This window comes from Pelophylax lessonae (genome assembly GCF_965119305.1).
Source record: "Pelophylax lessonae genome assembly, chromosome: 2".
Lineage (NCBI taxonomy): Eukaryota > Metazoa > Chordata > Amphibia > Anura > Ranidae > Pelophylax > Pelophylax lessonae.
In genome coordinates, this window is record NC_138769.1 from 329,776,248 (window position 1) to 329,798,626 (window position 22,379).

Here is a 22,379-nt window from a genome sequence, read left to right on the forward strand (position 1 = left end):
ATATATGTTTTGTTCTCATAGACACTGTGCCCCTTTGCTTTGCTCAGAATGATAAAAAGGAACTGTAATATGTCTAGAGAAGAGTTGAGCATATCAGTTTGCCAGGTTTGAGATTCAACTCAAATAACCATGATAAACTCAATAGGGTACTCACCAGTCTTTGTGTTATTTGTACATAATTATAATATTTTATGGGCTCCCCAAAGCTGTCCTGCATGTCCTTTCACCCTCATTTATGCCCTTCTGTCATTTCCACCCAGGGCCGCTGATAGGGGGGACCACCAGTCCTCCTGTAGGGGTCCCGGGCACACAGGGGGGCCCCAAAAGCACAGGAATTGGTGTGATTGGACGGAGGGGCAGTTACAGAAGACACGCTGTGCGGCTCTCTGCAGCAGCTGAAAGTCAGTTTCTCCCCCTCCTGCTAGCTTTCAGCTGCTGCAGGGAAAGACACAGACACAGACACAGGGCATTGTTCCTGCAATTGCCTCTCTGACACCGATCCCCCTCCCTGGCCTGTCTGCTTCTGATCTCCCCCCGGTGACCCCTTTCACTGACACCCCACCCTCCCGCAGCACTGCAGGCTTCCCTATCCTGTAAAAAAAATAACAAATCATAAAAAAAAATAATAATTAAACATTGTAATAAATAATTTAAAAAAATTGTAAAATAAAATAATTGTAAAAATGGTGAACATTCAAAAAATATATATATATACATTTTAAAAAAAATGTCAAACACAATTTAAAAAGGGCTAATTCACATAGGTTCTCTGTTATGTTTGTGTCCACTAATAATGGTTTTAGTGTATTTTTAGTGAAAATATTGTCTTGATATATGATCTTTAGTTAGGCCTGCTCTCTGTGCTCAGTGTGTATTCATCGTGTCTGGGGGAGTGTCCCCACTGTGTCCAATGGGGAGCTGTTGGACAGTGGAGGACACCTGGTCAATGATACATAAGCTTTTGTAACTGTCCCAGTGGGCTGGCACCTGGAGAGGTGCATGATGGGATTGGTGATAAAAACGGGGAGCGCATGAGGCGGGGGTGTCTTTTGGCGGGTGCAAAGTCCCAGGAGGAGGTGGACGGCTGTCTCTCCTCCTGCAGAGTGAGGAAGGTGGTCCAGGCGGTCGGCCTAGGGACCAGAAGTGGAGCTGGGCTGCAGAGGATCCAGTGTGCTAACCAGTGGAGCTATTGGGCAGAGGACTTGGAAAAACAGTATTGTGAGTACTAAAGGATCTTTCTAGGGGTCTGCCTAAAAGAGGGGACCACTCCAGAGAATTCAAGGGATCAAGGAGCTATCTCACTCAGAGTGTTACAGTAAAGGGGGTGCTGTGTAGTGAACCATGAAGAATAGGAACAAAGGGGGTGCCAGGAAGGGCCCTGAAGTTTTTCAGCAGTACAGTTCGGATTACTTCAGAATGCAGATCCTTCTGCATCACAGCTTGGTGACAAACTGAAACCAGCCGCCTAGCCATGACTAGCTCAATTTCAGTGTTACTCAGCGTTACTCAGCGTTAACCAGCATTTATTTAAAGCGTCCCTGCCTATTGTGCATAGTTCTATTCAGTTGGAGTATCCCACTCATCACTTCTCCTATCCAAGGTCCTAATAAAACATAAAAACCAATGAATGTGGACTGATCCTTGTAAAAACACTGGAGAAATGCCAGATTGTTCTACATTTTCAGCAGCCTTGGGAGTAGTGCTACACAAGATATCAGATTCACTTAGCTACCTCCCTCCACTGTGATACATATATGCATACGTACATACTGCTCAGTTCAGGTGCTGGAAGTGAAGAGCAACAGGACTTCTGGGTAAACAAAGCACTTGCCTCACTCCTCCTCCTCCACCCATGGCCGTGCGTGCACTGTCATATAGAGTCGCAACTTGGAACCCACGCAGAGCTAACTGTCCTTGCAATCTCCCTATGGTTAATTCAGGAGGGGGGGGGGGGGATTAAAGGCAAGTATGTAAACCGGACAGTGGTTCTTTCCCATAAAAAGTTTTACCTTCACTTATACTTATAGTTTTCATGTAGTGCTCCTGCTCAAACCATTTTGTGTAATCTCCTGGAACACACCTGTTGGTGATGCTGAAACACCTATCTGGCTGCCCCACTCAGAAAGACATAGGAAAATTATAGGGCTAAAAGTTTGTCACAGGCACAAATCAGAATCAGACCTACCTTGGAAGTTTAAATGTGACTGGTGAATCAGGTAGCAGAGGAAGAGGAAGTTACTCAGGAACTACAGTGCTTTGCGAAAGTATTCGGCCCCCTTGAACTTTGCGACCTTTTGCCACATTTCAGGCTTCAAACATAAAGATATAAAACTGTAATTTTTTGTGAAGAATCAACAAGTGGGACACAATCATGAAGTGGAACAAAATTTATTGGATATTTCAAACTTTTTTAACAAATAAAAAACGGAAAAATTGGGCGTGCAAAATTATTCAGCCCGCTTAAATTAATACTTTGTAGCGCCACCTTTTGCTGCGATTACAGCTGTAAGTCGCTTGGGGTATGTCTCTATCAGTTTTGCACATTGAGAGATGCCCATTCCTCCTTGCAAAACAGATCGAGCTCAGTGAGGTTGGATGGAGAGTGTTTGTGAACAGCAGTTTTCAGTTCTTTCCAATGATTCTCGACTGGATTCAGGTCTGGACTTTGACTTGGTCATTCTAACACCTGGATATGTTTATTTGTGAACCATTCCATTGTAGATTTTGCTTTATGTTTTGGATCATTGTCTTGTTGGAAGACAAATCTCCGTCCCAGTCTCAGGTCTTTTGCAGACATCAGGTTTTCTTCCAGAATGGTCCTGTATTTGGCTCCATCCATCTTCCCATAAATTTTAACCATCTTCCCTGTCCATGCTGAAGAAAAGCAGGCCCAAACCATGATGCTGCCACCACCATGTTTGACAGTGGGGATGGTGTGTTTAGGGTGATGAGCTTTGTTGCTTTTACGCCAAACATAACGTTTTGCATTGTTGCCAAAAAGTTCGATTTTGGTTTAATCTGACCAGAGCACCTTCTTCCACATGTTTGGTGTGTCTCCCAGGTGGCTTGTGGCAAACTTTAAACTACACTTTTTATGGATATCTTTAAGAAATGGCTTTCTTCTTGCCACTCTTCCATAAAGGCCAGATTTGTGCAGTATACGACTGATTGTTGTCCTATTGACAGAGTCTCCCACCTCAGCTGTAGATCTCTGCAGTTCATTCAGAGTGATCATGGGCCTCTTGGCTGCATCTCTGATTAGTCTTCTCCTTGTATGAGTTGAAAGTTTAGAGGGACGGCCAGGTCTTAGTAGATTTGCAGTGGTCTGATACTCCTTCCATTTCAATATTATCGCTTGCACAGTGCTCCTTGGGATGTTTAAAGCTTGGGAAATCTTTTTGTATCCAAATCCAGCTTTAAACTTCTCCACAACAGTATCTCGGACCTGCCTGGTGTGTTCCTGGTTCTTCATGATGCTCTCTGCACTTTAAACGGACCTCTGAGACTATCACAGTGCAGGAGCATTTATACGGAGATTTGATTACACACAGGTGGATTCTATTTATCATCATTAGTCATTTAGGTCAACATTGGATCATTCAGAGATCCTCACTGAACTTCTGGAGAGAGTTTGCTGCACTGAAAGTAAAGGGGCTGAATAATTTTGCACTCCCAATTTTTCAGTTTTTTATTTGTTAACAAAGTTTGAAATATCCAATAAATTTCGTTCCACTTCATGATTGTGTCCCACTTGTTGTTGATTCTTCACAAAAAAATACAGTTTTATATCTTTGTGTTTGAAGCCTGAAATGTGGCAAAAGGTCGCAAAGTTCCAGGAGGCCGAATACTTTCGCAAGGCACTGTATATCCCTTCTGCCCTACATCTGACCCTCTATGTATTACAAAGCACTCAACTTAAAGCCAGCCAAAGACAGAGCAATTTTCTTACCTGTAAGGAAAGAAAATCGCTCAATTCCCCCATCAACACAGTCAGTGTTGTTGGGGAATCTCTCCCGTGGAGCCATTGTGCTCTCTTGGCAGGGGAGCAAAGGGAGACACCCCAAACGGGAGAACACAGTGATTACTGATAGCAATAATGGCATGTCAAAATCCAACAGGCTGGTTGTACCCAAGTTGATAGATCGATCTACTTGGGTGCATTCAACCTGCACACACATGGTTCGAATCTCGGACGGCAGAGATTCAATCCGTCTTTGGCTGGCTTAAGATAAACTGAGTAAACTTTCTGACCAGTGCAATTGTGTTTGCTAGATAGCATTAGTAGCATCACCCACTACTTCTATTTGTCTAAAATGACCCCTAAAAAATAGACACACTCAAAAACATAATATAATTTAAAGATGTGTGTACCTTTACAAACAATTGAGGGAAAAGTCCTCTTCTTCCATTGTTCTCTCCTTCTAGCCATCCCTCTTCTGTTGTTTTCTTCACATTTTTTATTACGTCTCCAGCTTTCAGGTTTAGTTCATCTTCAAGTTGCCCTTGAAAGTCTACAAGGGCAAGCATGTCTCCTACAAAGATGCAGAATGTGTTTGTGCTAGTTTTGTTTAAACATGGTTCACATTCAGTTGAACATAATACATTAATCTTAAATGCCAAGTGTCACACATCAAACAAAAGTGAGGACAATACCTTGAAGAAATATAAACCAATGCTAGAAGGAGTACCAGAATTAATGAATAATTTGTGTGAGGCAATGAAAAAAATAATGTTTACTGTGGCTATAAGGTAAGGTGATGGAAGCTAGAACAGGTGAAAGGAATTATATCAGTTTAACAAGTAATGTCGGAGCCCTAAAATCCACTAGACAACCTAGGCAGAAGTCTAAGACCAGGTTAATGTCTGAGAAGACCAGGCGTAATCCTATTACTTCTACAGCTAACCAAGGGGAATAAAGCATTTGGTCAAAGCCAGGTATCTCCCTGTCACTTCACAAGGAAGGATCCACTTGTAGGCAGTTGGTATCTGAATGAGGGGGCTTTGCAAATACAGTATCTTTTCTGTATCTGCAGCATTCTCAATCAATGTCAGTTAAAGGGATTGGAGTTGAACAAAGCTGCTACTTTGCCAAAAACCTAGCTCTTCCTTTATCTGTGTTTGGATAATACATTATAAGGGAAGCATACGTCACTAGTTAGATGGGCAATAATGGTTGAACTGCAATAAACAGACCACCTCCACTTTTGCGAGCTTCATAGGTATGGACATGACACCTACATCTATCTCTCCACCCCTCAGCTAACTCCATCAGTCTCCTCACGCATCACCAACTTACTAACAGATATACCAGCCTGGATGTCACATCACTTCCTCAAACTCAACCTATCCAAAACCAAGCCTATTATATTTCCTCCCCCACGTTTCTCTTTCCCTGATTTCTCTGTTAAAATCAATGGCTCAACTATCAACCCATCCCCCATGCCAAGGTTCTAGGTGTAATCCTGGACTCTGAACTATCCTTTTGGCCACACATCTAGTCATTGTCCAAAGCTTGCCACCTCAACCTCAGCAAGATTTCCAAGATACACCCTTGGACGGTATTCACCATCACTGGAGGTGAGGAGCAGATACTTAATGGTTTGAATTACTTCAGATGGGATAGCAATATTTGTCAGCAATATCTTCATATAGAAATATGAAGATTTAATCCTATTTTACACTGGGAGACTTAGACAATTGCCATGAAGTCTGACTCCTAGATAATCTGTGTATTCCATGTCCCTGTATGCCAGACAGGCTTCCCTATTGTTTGTGTATTGAAATGGAATGTGTATTGTGTTAAAGTTTACATGTCTCATTCTTAATGTTAATAACCTCTCTTGTTCTGTCTGTCTTAAAATAAACTTATTATGGGATGTTTATGTGTACACTGTATGGGAGTGTAAAACTCTATTTTCATTGGATTGTGAATTTCAGGGCCTGTTCTCAAAAGGTCCACCTGGGCAGTAACCTTGTAGGGGAAAACTGTATAACAGTCTGTTTCTTTTTCAATAAAGAGATATAGTTCCCCCTAAATCTAGAGTCCTGTCTCTTATTGGGGGAATCGGCTACAAGGAATTGCTATGACCTCTATACTCCCTTGGATAATCACTAAGCTCTTGTAAGAGCTTGTGCAAGAGCTTGCTCTGCTGAACTCTCGGGGAAAAGAGATGTTCACCCACAGGAACCTGGAGCCTTGTCGTAGGTCCAGGGTGGGTAGGAGACGGCGAGACCCTAACCATGCTGCGGCGGTTTGTGGGGTCTGAGGCGGTTATGGTGTCTGGTGGAGTGCTTGGAGCCCTTGGGAAACACTAGGAGCATCTGTCAGCGGAGGTGCCCGGTCGGGGTGGCGGTTGATCTGTTACACGCCCCTTCCTAACCAACGACACCACAAAGCTTCTAATCCCCTCCCTGGTAATCTCTCGTCTCGATTACTGCAACTCCCTTCTAATTGGCTTATCTTTAAATAGGCTATCCCCTGGATATTCTGGAAAATGTGACTAAGGTCTCCCTCTCATCCTCACAGAAGATAACACAGCTATTTATTGTGCATCGTACATACCATACCCCTACTCGTCTATACAAATGGCAAAGGAGGGACTCTCTGCTATGCCCTCGTTGTAAGATTCATAATGGTACGCTTATTCATATGTTATGGAAATGCCCCAAACTTACCCGATACTGGAAAACAATAATATTAACTGTTAATAATACATGGAATATTACTCTCCCTTATGAACAAAAAATAGGATTGTTAGGTTGCTTGAATGGGAAGGACTATTCTTCAAATATACAGACGGCAATTCTTGGAGTGCTTTTTTTTAGCCAGAAAGCTTGTTGCGAGAAAGTGGCTTTCTCCTTCTCCCCCCCAGTCATTCCGAGTGGGTTGAGGAGGTTAACATAACACTACTTTGTGAATATCTTACATACAAACATAGAGGCAGTCTTAAAAAATTTGATCGTATTTGGGAACAATGGCTAGCTGGCCCACAGATGGCCGCTATTAGGATTTTTGGAGGCACACCTCCTTAAGTTTATAAAACTGTTGACTCTCAGAGACCCTAAAAGGTAGACCAATGTAATGTGTTAGGAGAAAACTATATTTTTGAGTATATACCGATCTTGGCAGAGGTGCCTTTTTTTTTTTTTTCTTTGGGGGGGGGGGGGGCTTGTATGTGTTAAGAATGTAGTTTGTTAGGATGTAAAATGGAAAAAATAGTTATATGCTGGAGTATATGCATGTGACGAGATGAAGGTATTTTTGTACAAAGATAAATAATGATCACATATATATGTATTGATGGATGTACATAGATTGGTTACGATACTGGTATATATATATATGTGTGTGTTTGAGTTCTGATTATTGTACCTATCTTGTTGTAGTGTTAATTTTTTCTTTAATAAAAATGATCTGATTGAAAAAAAAAAAATAGGCTATCCCCCCCTTCAGTCCATCATGAACGTTGCTGCCAGGCTCATCCACCTTACAAACCGCTCTGTGTCTGCTACCTTTCTTTGCCAATCTCTCCATTGGCTGCCTCTCAACCTACAAATTAAATTCAAGTTACTAACTATAACTTACAAAGCCATCCATAACTTGGCACCCAGCTACATCACTAACCTGGTCTCAAAATACCAACCAAATTGTTTTCTTCCTTCCTCTCAGGACCTCTTGCTCTCTAGCTCCCTTGTCACCTCTTCCCATGCCCGCCTCAAGGACTTCTCCCGAGCCTCTCCCATTATCTGGAATGCTCTACCCCAATCTGTCAGACTATCTCCTACTTTGTCTACTTTCAGACGATCCCTGAAAACACATCTCTTCAGAGAAGCCTATCTGGCAACAGCCTAACAACTGTACTTTTATTTTCTCCATCAGCCCATCCCCACAGTTATTAACTCTTGTATCTCTTGACCCTCCCTCTTAAGTTGTAAGCTCTAACAAGCAGAGCCCTTTGATTCCTCCTGTATTAAAGTGTATTTGTACTGTCTACCCTCAAGTTGTAAAGCGTTGTGTAAACTGTCAGCACTATATAAATTATATATAATAATAATAATAGTGTATTGCTACATGTTAACAGCAGTGCCATGATATTTAACAGGAATCTGGAAAAAGGAGTGTCTGTTCAAAGTACAGTTGAAGATTTCCCTTTAGGCATATAGCCCCTAAAATAAAATCATTCTTGGATGGTTGTACAATACTTTTTAACAAAATTAGATTCCACTTGCTAATGAAGGTAAAAGCAAATAAATATTGGTATTGGTTGAGCTGCAAACTTGTCCTTATATGTGTACAGTATGTATAATAGCACACATCGCACAGCTCAAATATTGCCTAGTCAATCCAAATATTTGCAAAGCCATTTATAAAGCTGCACCTCAAGTTCATGCACCTGTTCGTGCAAAGCTCAACTACGAGTGAAATATGAATTTGATTTTGACTGCAGGAAAATTGAATGGTGACTGGGCTAAAACCAGGATAATGATTGTCTTTTCATTTTGGATGGAGTTGGGAGTTATATTTTCTGTTCGTTTTTTTTCTGTCACTGTACCGATTGTTGAAATGTATCCATCAATTTTTGTCCCTGTTACACTGATACAAGAGATTGAGAGTGTGGTTTTCACTAGGAGAGAAAAGCACAAACAGCAATAAAACATTGCCATATGTTCTCACCAACCTTTACTACACTAAAAATGTATTTTTGTTTTTGTCTGTTTTCCCATTTAAATTATTTCCCCCACTTCCTGTGCTGAAAGGAAGTATGGGGAAATCTCCCCGATAGTGAAACAGATGGCAAAAAAAAAAAAAAAAAGAAAGATGAAATGAAAGTGCACAAAAGGTTTTAGAACTGAGCATTAAAGCCTCAAAACACGTTATCACTTATAAAGCTGATTTGGGTCTGTTCACTGGAAGCAACGCCTAATTGTGGACTGTCTCTTGCAAATATTGGGCCATGTATGATCAGCAACAAAAATAAATATAAAATACTTGTGCTATAGGCACACTTAAGATATACAGTGCTCAGCATAAATGAGTACACCCCTTTTGAAAAGCAAGATGTTAATCAATATCTCAATGAACACAAGAACAATTTCCAAAATTTTGACAAAACTGAGTTGTAAAGAACATTTGTTTAGCTCATTATATGAAAGTAAGGTTAAGAATATAACTTAGATTGCAACGTCTTCAGTTTTACTCAAATTAGTTGATGCAAAAACGAATACCAGACATCCCAACCTGCAAAAACTCATTTCAGGGAGGTGGCAAAGTAATTTCAGGGAGGTGCGCCCCCCCCACACACACACACGCCGCCGCCCCACCCCCCCATGCACGCCGCCGCACCCCCCCCCCCCATGCACGCCTGCGCCACACCCCCCTTTCCAATTTAACACAACCAGAGAATAATGAAATGATATGTAATCAGTATACCTGGTCACTGGTGCTGGTACTGGCCACTGGTGCTGGTACTGGTCACTGGTGCTGGTACTGGCCTGGTCACTGGTGCTGGTACTGTACTGGCCTGGTCACTGGTGCTGGTACTGGTCTGGTAACTGGTGCGGGTACTGGTCACTGGTGCTGGTACCATTCACTGGTGCTGGCCTGGTCACTGGTACTGGTCACTGGTGCTGGCCTGGTCACTGGTGCTGGTCACTGGTACTGGCCTGGTCACTGGTGCTGGCCTGGTCACTGGTGCTGGTACTGTTCACTGGTGCTGGCCTGGTCACTGGTACTGGTCACTGGTGCTGGCCTGGTCACTGGTGCTGGTACTGGCTCTCTGGTGCTGCTCTCTTGTCTGTGCTGGACTCTGGGTTTAGGTTAGGTCAGAGTTGGTCAGTTGTGGCCGATGGTCCAGAGCGCGCTAAAATTCCCTTTGGAGTGGAAGATGCGGCCGAAGTAGAGAGCAAAGCTGCTGCTTCCTCTCTGCCGCTCCTCCCACAGGCAGAGTGCATGTGATCATATCACTCCACCTGTGAGCCACACCTACAGCGGCTCCGGCGGGCATTCTCACTCGTCTCTCACAGGTGCTGACACTCTGCATCACATCTCCTGACTGTGACCGGGATATTGCCCTGAGCTCGCGGGTGTCCGTGAGCTCAGGGCGGAAAGTGGGAGTCTCCCGCCACTTGCGGGAGACTTGAGATGTCTAGAATGCACCCCACAACAAAAACTGCTACATCTAGTATTTTGTATGACCTCCATGATTTGTAAGGAGAGCACCAAGTCTTCTAGGTATGAAATGAACAAGTTGGTGACATGTTGCAACATCTATCTTTTTTCATTCTTCAAGAATTACCTCTTTTAGAGCCTGGATGCTGGATGGAGAGTGATACTCAACTTGTCTCTTCAGAATTCCCCATAAGTGTTTGATTGGGTTCAGGTCATTAGACATACTTGGCCACTGAATCATTTTCACCCTTTTGTTCTTCAGAAATGCAACATTGGCCTTAGATGTGTGTTTTGGATCATTGTCATGTTGTAAAAGTGCATGATGACCAAAGGCACAGAGTGATGGTAGCATCTTTTCTTTCAATACAGAGCAGTAGATCTGTGAATTCATGATACCATTAATGAAATGCAGCCCCACAGAAGGACATCACCACCATGTTTCACTGTAGGCACCATGCATTTTTCTTTGTACTCCTCACCTTTGCAACGCCATACAGTTTTAAGCCATCAGTTAAAAAACATTTATCTTGGTCTCATTACTCCAGAGTACAGAGTCCCAGTAGTCTTTTTTTTTAGCATGGGCCCTGGCAAATTCTAGGCATACTTTTTTGGGCATGAAGATGTATAAAGGTCCGAGCGCTTATGGAATAAATAAATGTGTATGTGATCATAAAAACGTGAATGAAGCTGCTGCTAACAAAAAAAGGGGGTAGTGCCTTTAAATGAGTAAGTGAAGTAGTCAGCGCTGCTTCTTTCTTTGTTTCAAATTAATGTGCTAGATCATATGAAAGTGCTGAGTGCTATTTAAATAAATGTGCAAAACAATCAATAATATGTGTCAACATATGGTAAATCTTATCAAGTGCTAGTGCTGCTATGTGATCTGATCAATATCCAATCAAAAAAAAGCAATAATAAACAATTAATATAATCCTTAATTGATAAAATCCATTGTGCAAAAAAGTCCTTAAATGATAAAGTTCATTGTGCAAAATAGTGCTTTAGTGCTGTTATGCATAAAGTGCTCCGGTGCAGCTGTATCAAAGGTGCCAGTGCTCCCCTTAGGTGACCCCACTCACCAGATAAATGAATGTATTTAGCCTGAAATAATCTCCTTGGGATTGGTAATAAACCGAATATCAACAGGGGTGCTGGATGACTCACTCTCTTAAAATCCTCATGGAAAAGAAGAATGCTAGAGGCCCGCCAAGGTGAAGTATGTCAAACAGTTTTAATATATAAGCAGAACGGATTACACTTACAAAAATACAGGAAGTGGATCACAGTTTTCTCTAGTTGATGCTGTAGTTACAGCGTGCGTTCCACCGTCCGGAAGTGCCCGGAACTGACGTCACACGTCAGATGCTCTCTGCCTCGCTAGACGCTGTGTTTCGCCCTCCTACTGGGCGTTATCAAACTTTTTTGGGCATGGGCTTTAGGAGGGGCTTACTTGTGGATGACACCCATGCACGCCAATCCTCTGCAGTGTACACCTTATTGTGTCACCAGAAACAATCATCCCAGTTTGGCTTTCAACTTCTTTAGCTAACTGCAGTGAACTTGCATGGTAATTTCCTTCAACCCTGCTCATCAGAAGACGCTCCTGTTGAGGTGCTGACTTCCGTGGATGGCCTGGATGTCTCTGTCAGATGGTTGCAGTTCCATCTTTGTAAAAATTTGTATCACTTTTGCTACAGTATTCAGACTAATAAGTAAAGCTTTGCTGATCTTCTTGTAGCCCTCACCTTTCTTGTGTAAATCAATTATTTTCTCAGGCCTTGTGACATTTCTCTTCCATGTGGTGCCATTCCTGATAGCATGAGATGGGAAGAAGTTTTCTTTGTTAAGTAACGCGATTTTATAATCAACTGTCCGCTGGACACCTGTTTAATTAATAATTAGACTCACCTGTAGTTTAATTCTTGTTAATTAGGATATTTTTTTCTAAAATTCTCCCAAGACTTTCATTTGGGTGTATTCATTTTGCAACATGGTCTTGAATGAATTTGTTAGGAAAAATACTTTTTTGTGTGTGCAAATTAACAAATTGTGGGTGCCATGAATGGCCGGCATTTGTGGGAGTATTTTGTAGTTTAATGTCACATATAAAATGTTGATTCTGAAAGTAAAGTAATCCTAAGCACTGTATATCTTAAAGTGGTTGTAAAGTCAGAAGGTTTTTTATCTTAATGCAAACTTTCTGTGTGCAGCAGGCCCCCAGCGGTGTTGCAGGACAGTCTCGGCTGCCCGGGACTCTCCCTTCTCATTGGCTGAGATGGCAGCGTGGCACTATTGGCTGTCAATCAAAGTTAGTGAGCCAATAAGGAGAGAGGGGGGGCAGGGCCGAACCGCGGCTCAGTGTCTGAATGGACACACAGAGCAGTGGCTCGGCTCGGGTGCCCCCATAGCAAGCTGCTTGCTGTGAGGGCACTCAGCAGGAGGGAGGGGCTAGGAGCACCGGTGAGGGACCCGAGAATAGAAGGATCTGGGCTGCTCTGTGCAAAATCATTACACAGCGCAGGTAAGTGTAACATGTTTGTTATTTATAAAGAAAAAAAACTGAGACTTTACTATCACTTTAACCTCCACTATATAACCAATGGTGGTATAAATGTGTTTCTGTAAACCATACATCCAGTTAACACATGTTTAACTGCTTCCCAACTGAGACAATTTTGGCATTTCTCTCCTACATGTATAATCATATTTTTTTGGGCTAGAAAATTACTCAGACCCCCCCCCCCCAAACATCAAATATATATTTTTAAGCAGAGGCCCTAGAGAATAAACTGATGGGTCACACGGTATTTGCGCATCGATTTTTCAGATGCACAGGAAAGTTTATCATTTTAATGCAAAAAAACACAATATACAGTATAACCCAACTTTTTTTTTAAGAGCTAAAATATGATGTTAAGCCGAATAAATAGATACCTAACATGTCACACTTTAAAAATCTCCATAGACAACACTATAACATGTTTTACAGGTTACCAGTTTAGGGAGGGGGGGGATCTCAACTCAACTTTTACAATTATTACTATGAAGCTTATAGCCACCACTGGGTAGGGAAATGTTGTGCATTGTAAATGGGAAATATGTTGCATCTAATGCCTGATTTTTGGTAAAACAGCAAGGGGTGGCTGTAACTTTATATAGGGGGTAGGGGAACACATATAGGGTTTTTTTTTATACAAGGCTAAAACTGTATAGGTCTAGTTTTGAATCAAATTAGAGTAATAGTTGTATTATTCATATATATATATATATATATATATATATGTATATATATATATATATGTGTATATATATATATATATATATATATATATATATATATATATATATATATATATATATATTATATATATCTTTTAAATAGTAAAAATAGATAAAAATGAGCATGTTAGTGCTTAGAAATAATAAAAGGATGCCTTTTTAGCACAGCCCTGGCATGTTAGCACAACCTGCATACCAGCCAATGCAATATCCTAAAAAAGCAGGTGACAACACGCTTGGTGCGTGATACTATTTATATCTCTAAATCATGAGACTGTGACTGATCGAACATCCATGTTTTTTCTGGAAGTGAATAATGAATTCTTGTTTTTTGCTTCATGTGTAAGTACGTATTTTACTGTGTATGCTATATCCTGACTCAAGTTGTTATTTATGTAAGCATTACTAATTAAATTCCAGCCACAGACTCTTTAAAGGATAAGTGCATAGTGCTTGAAGATTGTGTGACTGTGATAAAGGAAATAAGATGATCAAAAATAAAATAAAATAAATAAATAACAAAAACAGCAAGCCAGCAGGGGACAGGGAGAAAATTCTAAAGAATGCACTACATTACAACTGACGAAATACCTATGACAGAAATATAATATAAAAATAGAAATAATGATGCAGGTCTACAGGATCTCAAACCCTAAACTATATTTACAGCCATGTGCAAAAGTAACCACATCCCATGGAAACGGTTGACTATTTTTTAACATATATGAAGAGTCAAACATTATAACTTCATTCAAAATGTGCCTACAAATAATATATTGAAAAAGTGACATATAAAATAAACATGGTGTATTCATTCTCATAATCTAAATAGTTGAAAATGCAAATCGGTTAGGTGAAAAAAACAAAGTACACCTCTACATTTACCACCACTTAGATTGTAAGCTTCTTGAGGGCTGGGACCGATGTGAATGTACAATATTTAAAGCGTTGCGTAAATTGTTGCCACTATAAAAAAAACACCTGTAATAAATAAAAAAAAGTGACTGCAGGCAGCTAACCTAGGTACAGTATTCATCTCCTAAGATGTTTTCATGTTTTATGTTATGGAACACTGAATCACTTCGGATTTAATTTAGTTGTTTTTGATTAACAGAAATATATTTATGACCCCTTCATGATGGAGGGTAGAACAAATCTTGATGCCGGAAAACAGTTTTGAAAATTTGACATGTGTTAGTACAACTGTACATATTATTGCAACTAAAAATCGCAACCGAAATCTACCATATACTAAAAAACAATACTACAAAAATGTGAATGCAATTTTTGTTGTACAGTAAACCCCCCTCCATTGCGGGGGTTATGTTCCGGACCCAGCCGCGAAAAGTGAAAATCCGTGAAATAGAAAAACCCTATTAAAATGCATTGTAGGCATGTTTTTTTACTGTCACTGTACGTGTAAAAGCATTTTAAGGTCTTTAAACACACTTTTAAAACAATAGAAACTCATTTAAACACATAAAAGATACTCAGAGACATAGCAAGAGCTATGGAAAACACAAAAATATTTCATTTTTAATGATTTATATAGTAAAATAACATTACAAAAAAAAAACGCAATATACCGGGACCGCAAAAACTGAACCGCGATGGAGCGGGGGTTTACTGTACACTGTATAATATGAGTATATTGGAATATTCACATTTTTTGTAGTATAATTTTTTTGTATATGATAGATTTTTGTTGCACTACATTGTCTTTATTTATTCATGTCATTATTGAGTGTTGTGAATTTACTTAATTGGTGTTAGCTGGCAACATTACTTTAAAATTTTTGGAGCACGGGTCACATGTTTATTACTGTGGTTGTACTAATTAATTTTGTATAATTTGCAACTACCTAGTGCAATGTTTCTCAACCTTTTTTCAGTCAAGGCACCCTTTAAAATGATGGACAATCTCAAAGCACCCTTTAAAGTTATGAACAGTGTCAAGGCACCCCATTCTAAAATGTAAAAACCTATTCTAATAGTAGCAGCATCCACCTACATAATGTGGCAGCATCCACACATGTAGGATACCCAACATTTATTCTTCAAAAGCAAATACACTTTTGCACACTGGTACCGACCAGTTTTCCAGTGTTTCTCCTCTCCCTCAGTTTCTCTTTATTACTCAGCTAATGTGACCCCAGGGTTGACAGAGAGGGCCGGGGGGGGAGTGCATTCCACAATGGCTAGCCTCTGATCTGTCCAGGGTTGCACTTACCTTTTAGAAGAAATACTTACCTTGAAAATGTATTGTCCAGCGCTGCCATCTCAGGTGTGGGCAGCTTGAAGCCAGCGCGATCTTCTTCTGTGTCCTCTTCCGTCTTCTTCGGTCCCACGATGCACTGCACCGGCCCCGCCGTCACTTCCGGTGCCGCAGCGTCATCCCTGCACAGCTTCTGGGCATGCCCAGAAGCTGTTTAGCAAGGTATGACGGCGCCTGCACCGGAACTGACGTCGGGGCCGGTGCAGGCGCATTGACTCCTGGGAGCGATGACGTTCAGCTCCCAGGAATCATTGCAAGCCAGGAAGTGATGAATCGCCGTGACCGCCGAGGGGAGGAAGAGGAAGTTAGGTGAGTATATTTTCTTCTAAACAAGGTAAGTAAGCAAGAAGATGGAGGTAAGTATAATTTTAGGGTGGAACTCCGCTTTAAACAAGGATGCTGTGCAAGTGATCAACACTGATGACATCACTGGTTGTTAGGTGGCTGGAAGGTTGAAATGGTGCACATTAAAAACCTGTGGCTTTGTGTAACTAAACGGCAGGCTTGATCCACCCCTTGGCTTGTATACATTTTTTGGGCAATTTTAGGCATTTTGCTAAGGCACCCCTGAAGAAACCTCAAGGTACCCCAGGGTGCCTGGGCACCCTGGTTGAAAAAGGCTGACTTAGTGTATCCAGGTGATTTTCATGTGGTTGTAAATGGTAACGGATATCTTTTGATTTTTTTTTTAATCAAAAGAAAAACAGAACAGAACAGTAAAAAAAAATATCATTTTAAAATCTACAGCACATAAAATAACCCAAAATAAATTCTTCTGCTGCTGATGATTGAAGTGATATGACATACGTATGTACAGTATCTCACAAAAGTGAGTACACCCCTTACATTTTTGTAAATATTATATTATATATTTTCATGTGACAACACTGAAGAAATGACACTTTGCTACAATGTAAAGTAGTGAGTGTACAGCTTGTATAACAGTGTAAATTTGCTGCCCCCTCAAAATAACTTAACATACAGCCATTAATGTCTAACCCACTGGAAACAAAAGTGTGTACACCCTTAAGTTAAAATGTCCAAATTGGGCCCAAAGTGTCAACATTTTTGTGGCCACCATTATTTTCTGGCACTGCCTTAACCCTCTTGGGCATGGAGTCCACCAGAGCTTCACAGGTTGCCACTGGAGTCCTTTTCCACTCCTCCATGATGACATCACGGAGCTGGTGGATGTTAGAAACCTTGCACTACTCCACCTTCTGTTTGAGGATGCCCCACAGATGCTCAATAGGGTTTAGGTCTGGAGACATGCTTGGCCAGTCCATCAACTTTACTCTCAGCTTCTTTAGCAAGGCAGTGGTCGTCAAGGAGGTGTGTTTGGGGTCGTTATCATGTTGGAATACTTCCCTGCGGCCCGGTCTCCGAAGGGAAGGGATCATGCTCTGCTTCAGTATGTCACAGTACATGTTGGCATTCATGGTTCCCTCAATAAACTGTAGCTCCCCAGTGCCGGCAGCACTCATGCAGCCCCAGAGCATGACACTCCCACCACCATGCTTGACTGTAGGCAAGGCACACTTGTCTTTGTACTCCTCACCTGGTTGCCGCCACACACGCTTGACACCATCTGAACCAAATACGTTTATCTTGGTCTCATCAGACCACATGACATGGTTCCAGTAATCCATGCCCTTAGTCTGCTTGTCTTCAGCAAACCGATTTCTTGTGCATCATCTTTAGAAGAGGGTTCCTTCTGGGACGACAGCCATAAATACCAATTTTATGCAGTGTGCGGAGTATGGTCTGAGCACTGACAGGCTGACCCCCCACCCCTTCAACCTCTGTAGCAATGCTGGCAGCACTTATACATCTATTTCCCAAAGACAACCTTTGGATATGACGTTGACACGTGCACTCAACTTCTTTGGTCGACCATGGTGAGGCCTGTTCTGAGTGGAAACTGTCCTGTTTAACCGCTGTATGGTCTTGGCAACCATGCTGCAGCTCCCTTTCCGGGTCTTGGCAATCTTCTTATAGCCTAGGCCATCTTTATGTAGAGCAACAGTTCTTTTTTCAGATCCTCAGAGAGTTCTTTGCCATGAGATGCCATGAACTTCCAGTAACCAGTATAAGAGAGTGAGCGCAATAACACCACATTTAACACACCTGCTCCCCATTCACATCTGAGACCTTGTAACACTAATGAGTCTCATAACACCAGGGAGGGAAAATGGCTAATTGGGCCAAATTTGGACATTTTCACTGAGGGGTGTACTCAATTTTGTTGCCAGCGGTTTAGACATTAATGGATATGTGTTGAGTTATTTTGAGGGAACAGCAATTTTACACTGTTTTACGAGCTGTACACTCACTACTATACATTGTAGCAAAGTGTAATTTCCTTAGTGTTGTCACATGAAAAGATATAATAAAATAATTACAAAAAAGTGAGGTGTGTACTCACTTTTGTGAGATACTGTAAATATTATTTGTTGTTTGTACCTGTAGTAGGACCCAGAAACAATAGTGTATATTTTTGCATTTTGTTTTTTTTGTCCTGCCTAAAACACACTGACACTAAATTAAAAATGCTTGTTTTAATCTCACCTAAAATAGACTGACCATTACCTTTTACTCTGACCATGACTTTTGAGTCTAACCTTGGCCCTAACCCCAGCCCTGACCTAGGTCAAACCCTGATCTAGCTGTTTTTAAATGTATTTCATTTTTTTATTTTTTTAAACACTTTTTTTTTTTTTTTTTACAATTTTCTTCTCTAGCAAGCAGAAAAATATACATTATCTTTTGGCTCTTTCTTCATATCAACATGCTATTTTCACTGCAAAACACCTGAGAACAAAACACTGACAGGCGCTCCTGAAATGACATGTGGGTGCTATACATGCACATATGATAAGACCTCGAAGGGCTGACTGCTGGCAGTGATATCAAAAGCCAAGAAACACAGAGGAGAGTGTATCCACTGAAACAGTCTAGGTTTATTCCACACAAGGTTAAAAACAAATGAGATGAACTGTGGTTACCAGTTGATGACCAACCCCATACCACAGGTATGTAGGATATGCTGGGGAACCGGGTTACCGATGAGGACCGTGGGATCCATGTTGGAACATTCTCACTGGCTGCGGCAAGGAGGCAGGTGGATCCATGTCACAGGAAGTAGCCGAAACCAGGAAGTCTCTGGTGGTGGACACAGACTGGGACATACCAGAAAATCATGCCGGTTGCCAGGAAAACATGTTTCGGGGTATGCCCCTTTATAAAATCCTGACAGGCAACCAGCAAACCAATGTTTATCTCTGTGCACCCACACCCATCAATTAACAGTTAACCCAGCATATCCCTTAGCCCTAGGATGGTCTGGTCAACTACGATATTCATTATAAGCTGTAAACTAGATCATAGATTTGGTAACCCCCTCCTTCCAGGGTCAGAGTGGCTGACAAGACTTACAGCAGCTGGGTGGGTAGTGGTAAAAGCCACAGGGTGGACATAGAGATCTGGGCTGGCCACTCACTCAGCAGAGGTGAAATCCCTGAAAAGGGCCAAGTCGTAGAATCTAAGACACTTCCTGGTCTTCACCAGTGCTACTAGAGGTGGAAATGTTGTGCTGCAGGTGGTATCATGGTTGCTGTTTTCTGACGCAAGCAGGTTGCAACCCAGAGCAAGTTAGACTCACTTGCAACTCTGGGGTAGCGGGTGCACAGAGTAACAGAACTCACAACCCACTCAAGTAACAAGAGTGTAAGACTAGGTTTATACCATTGTGGGTACGGGAGTGCGTGTAACTCGCACATGTTCCCGCACCTGCAGTCATCTCAGCCAAAACATGCTGCTCTTTAGCAGACACTTGGGGTGACATTCATTTTGAATGGCACCATCATGCATCTGAAAACACAGAGAGTTTGCATGTGCGCAAAACTGAATTGTGCCATAGTATCATAAGGTTCTGTGTGTCTGTCCTGTGGGTGCATTTTGGAAAAAGGGTCAGCTGCCTTTTCCCTGCACTTCCTGCTGGTACAGAAGCCCATTCAAATGAAAATGGTGGCGTGAAGGAACCGCAATAGTGTGAACTCAGCCTTAAAGAACACACAGAGACACAGGAGAGGAACACCGGCTAGGAGTACACTGGTACAGATAACAAGGGACTGACTGAGACACACAGACAAACAGGATTGTAGGCTGGACCTACCACACCTGTGCATGGGTGGTACCCCTCTTTTTCTCTTGTGCTCATCAATGCCCAGGACCAAGCAGGGCTGCGTTTATGTAAAAGCCACTGTTAAGCGAAACCCTGGCTTAGAATCGAGCCGTAAACTGTGTGCAGCATTGTGATGTACAGAGTCTCTCTGAAAACGTAGTTTTCCATATTACTACACAACCTTGCTCGATTAATGTTGCATTTAGAAGGTATACTGCTGAGCCTATGCCCTCTCTACCAGTCCAGTGTAACTCACTCCCATTGACAGAATGGGGACCCACTTTGCACCAGCGCGGACCTCATGCATGCACTCAATCATGCATCCACCTTTGGACAGCAGCATTTTTTGTGTGGGGGGAGGGGGAGTACTAGCAAATTTAAAGACACTAAAAATAAAACTGAAGCCAAACTCCAGCCAACACTTTAGAAGCAGTTACAGCAAACAGATATTTTTTTCATTTTAGGATAAAGGCTTTGCATGAATAAATAAAAGCTGATCATTGAAATCAGCCCTGCTAGTGTTTGTCTGAAACATTCTGCTGGAGAGCTTGTTCTTTTGGAAAACAACAGATTTACTAGCTAGATCGCCAGAGGAAAATAGAAGGAAAAAAAAACCTAAAAAAGAAAACAAATGCAGCCATCACATCTAAGAAGTGGTAAGCTGCAATACAATAAATGTTTGCTTTTGGGTTTAATACTGCTTTAGGCCCCTTTCACACTTGTGCGACTTGTCCTGCGATTTGGGACTGCAAAGTTGCATGACAAGTTGTACTCCATTATTTCCAATGAGTACCGTTCATATCTGTACGACTTCAAGTTGTAACGACTTCAAAGTAGTCCCTGCACTACTTTGGGAGGCGTTTAATGCGTTTTGAGGTCCAAAGACATAGGCATTGCTTCAAGTCCAGTCAAAATTGCGGCAAAATCGCGGCAACAAAATTGCAGCAAAATCACGTGACTTTTAGGTTGCATAAGTGTGATAGGGGTATTAAGCCTCCATAGCTGAGATTGGAGAGGCTCTGCATACAACAACAGTTGCCCGGATACTTTACCAGTTGCAGCTTTATGAGAGAGAGGTGTAAAATAAAGTAAAACTGACCTGACATAGTGCATGCAACTGCAGGAAATCACTCTCTTAAGTCAACTGGAAGAAGGTTTTGTGGTCTAAAGATTTAGCAAGATTTAGCTTTTTTGGCCATTACACTAAATGATTAGGTTTGGCATGTTTAACACATTAACACATCATCTCCACCGTGAAGGATGTGCAGATGTTTCTCTGCAGCAGGCCCTGAAACCTTGTGATTGTACAGCAGGGGTCTCAAACTGGCGGCACTCCAGCTATTGCGGAACCACAAGTCCTATCATGCTTCTGCCTATGGGAGTCATGCTTGTAACTATCAGCCTTGCAATGCCTCATGGGAATTGTAGTTCTGCAACAGCTGGAGGGCCATTAATTTGAGACCCCTGTTGTAGAGGGTACAATGAATGCAGCAAACAGGGAAATACTAGAGGAAAAAAGTACTCTGCGAGAAAACTGAACGTTGGGAGAAGAATTTTTTTTCAGCAAGACAATGACCTCAAATAAAGCCAAAACACCCATTAATGCATAAAAATACCAATATTTCATTTACTGGAAAGGCCAGGTCAATGTCCATATCTAAGTTAAACAGGAGAATTGTGGCTGGGCTTTAAGAAAGCTGTTCACTCATGATCCCTCAAGTTAGAGCTGAAGCAGCTTTGGACAAAGAGAAATAGAGGAAAAACCAGTGTCCAGATGTGCAAAGCTAATAGGAATTTATCCACTCCGACTCAATGCTGTAACTGCTGCCAAAGTTACATCTACTAAATACTGACTTAACCTTCCTAGCGGTATTCCCGAGCGTGGTTCGGGGTTAAATTTCAGAGCCAAAAGCGGTAACCCTGAGCCACACTCGGGGTCCCGCCAGAAGCATCGCTGGATCCTGTAAAAGAGGTTTCTTACCTTGTCACCGGGATCCAGCGATGTGTCTCAGCGGTGTCTTGCGGCGGATCTTCCTCCCGATCGTCTCCGTGCCCCGGCTTCCGTCTCCTGTGACGTTCGCAGGGGGGTGGAACCGGCGGCAAATTCAAATGTAAAAACACACCAAACACACTGATACCATTCAAAATAAAAAAAAATCATATTAGTTTGCCCCCCAGTGCCCTTTCCTGCAGTTTTACTGTACTTTTTATGTAACTATATATATATATATATATATATATATATATATATATATATATATATATACAGTATATATATATATATATATATATATATAAATATACATATATATATATATATATACGTAATTCTTGTGAATGAGCAGCCCAAACCAACTGTATACATTATATATATATATATATATATATATATATATATAATATATGTATACATAATATATGTATACATACATATATATAATATATATAATAAATGTATACAGTTGGTTTGGGCT

At 41.5% G+C, this 22,379-nt stretch overlaps 1 protein-coding gene across 1 annotated transcript in view; it reads right to left on the reverse strand.

Moving 5' to 3' along the window:
- Positions 1-22,379, reverse strand: part of SH3D21 (SH3 domain containing 21) — a 217,924-nt gene that overhangs the window by 179,118 nt on the left and 16,427 nt on the right. The window contains exon 2 of the mRNA XM_082246910.1: positions 4,372-4,532. Coding sequence (XP_082103036.1) covers positions 4,372-4,532 — 161 coding nt within the window. The remainder of the gene's footprint in view (positions 1-4,371; positions 4,533-22,379) is intronic.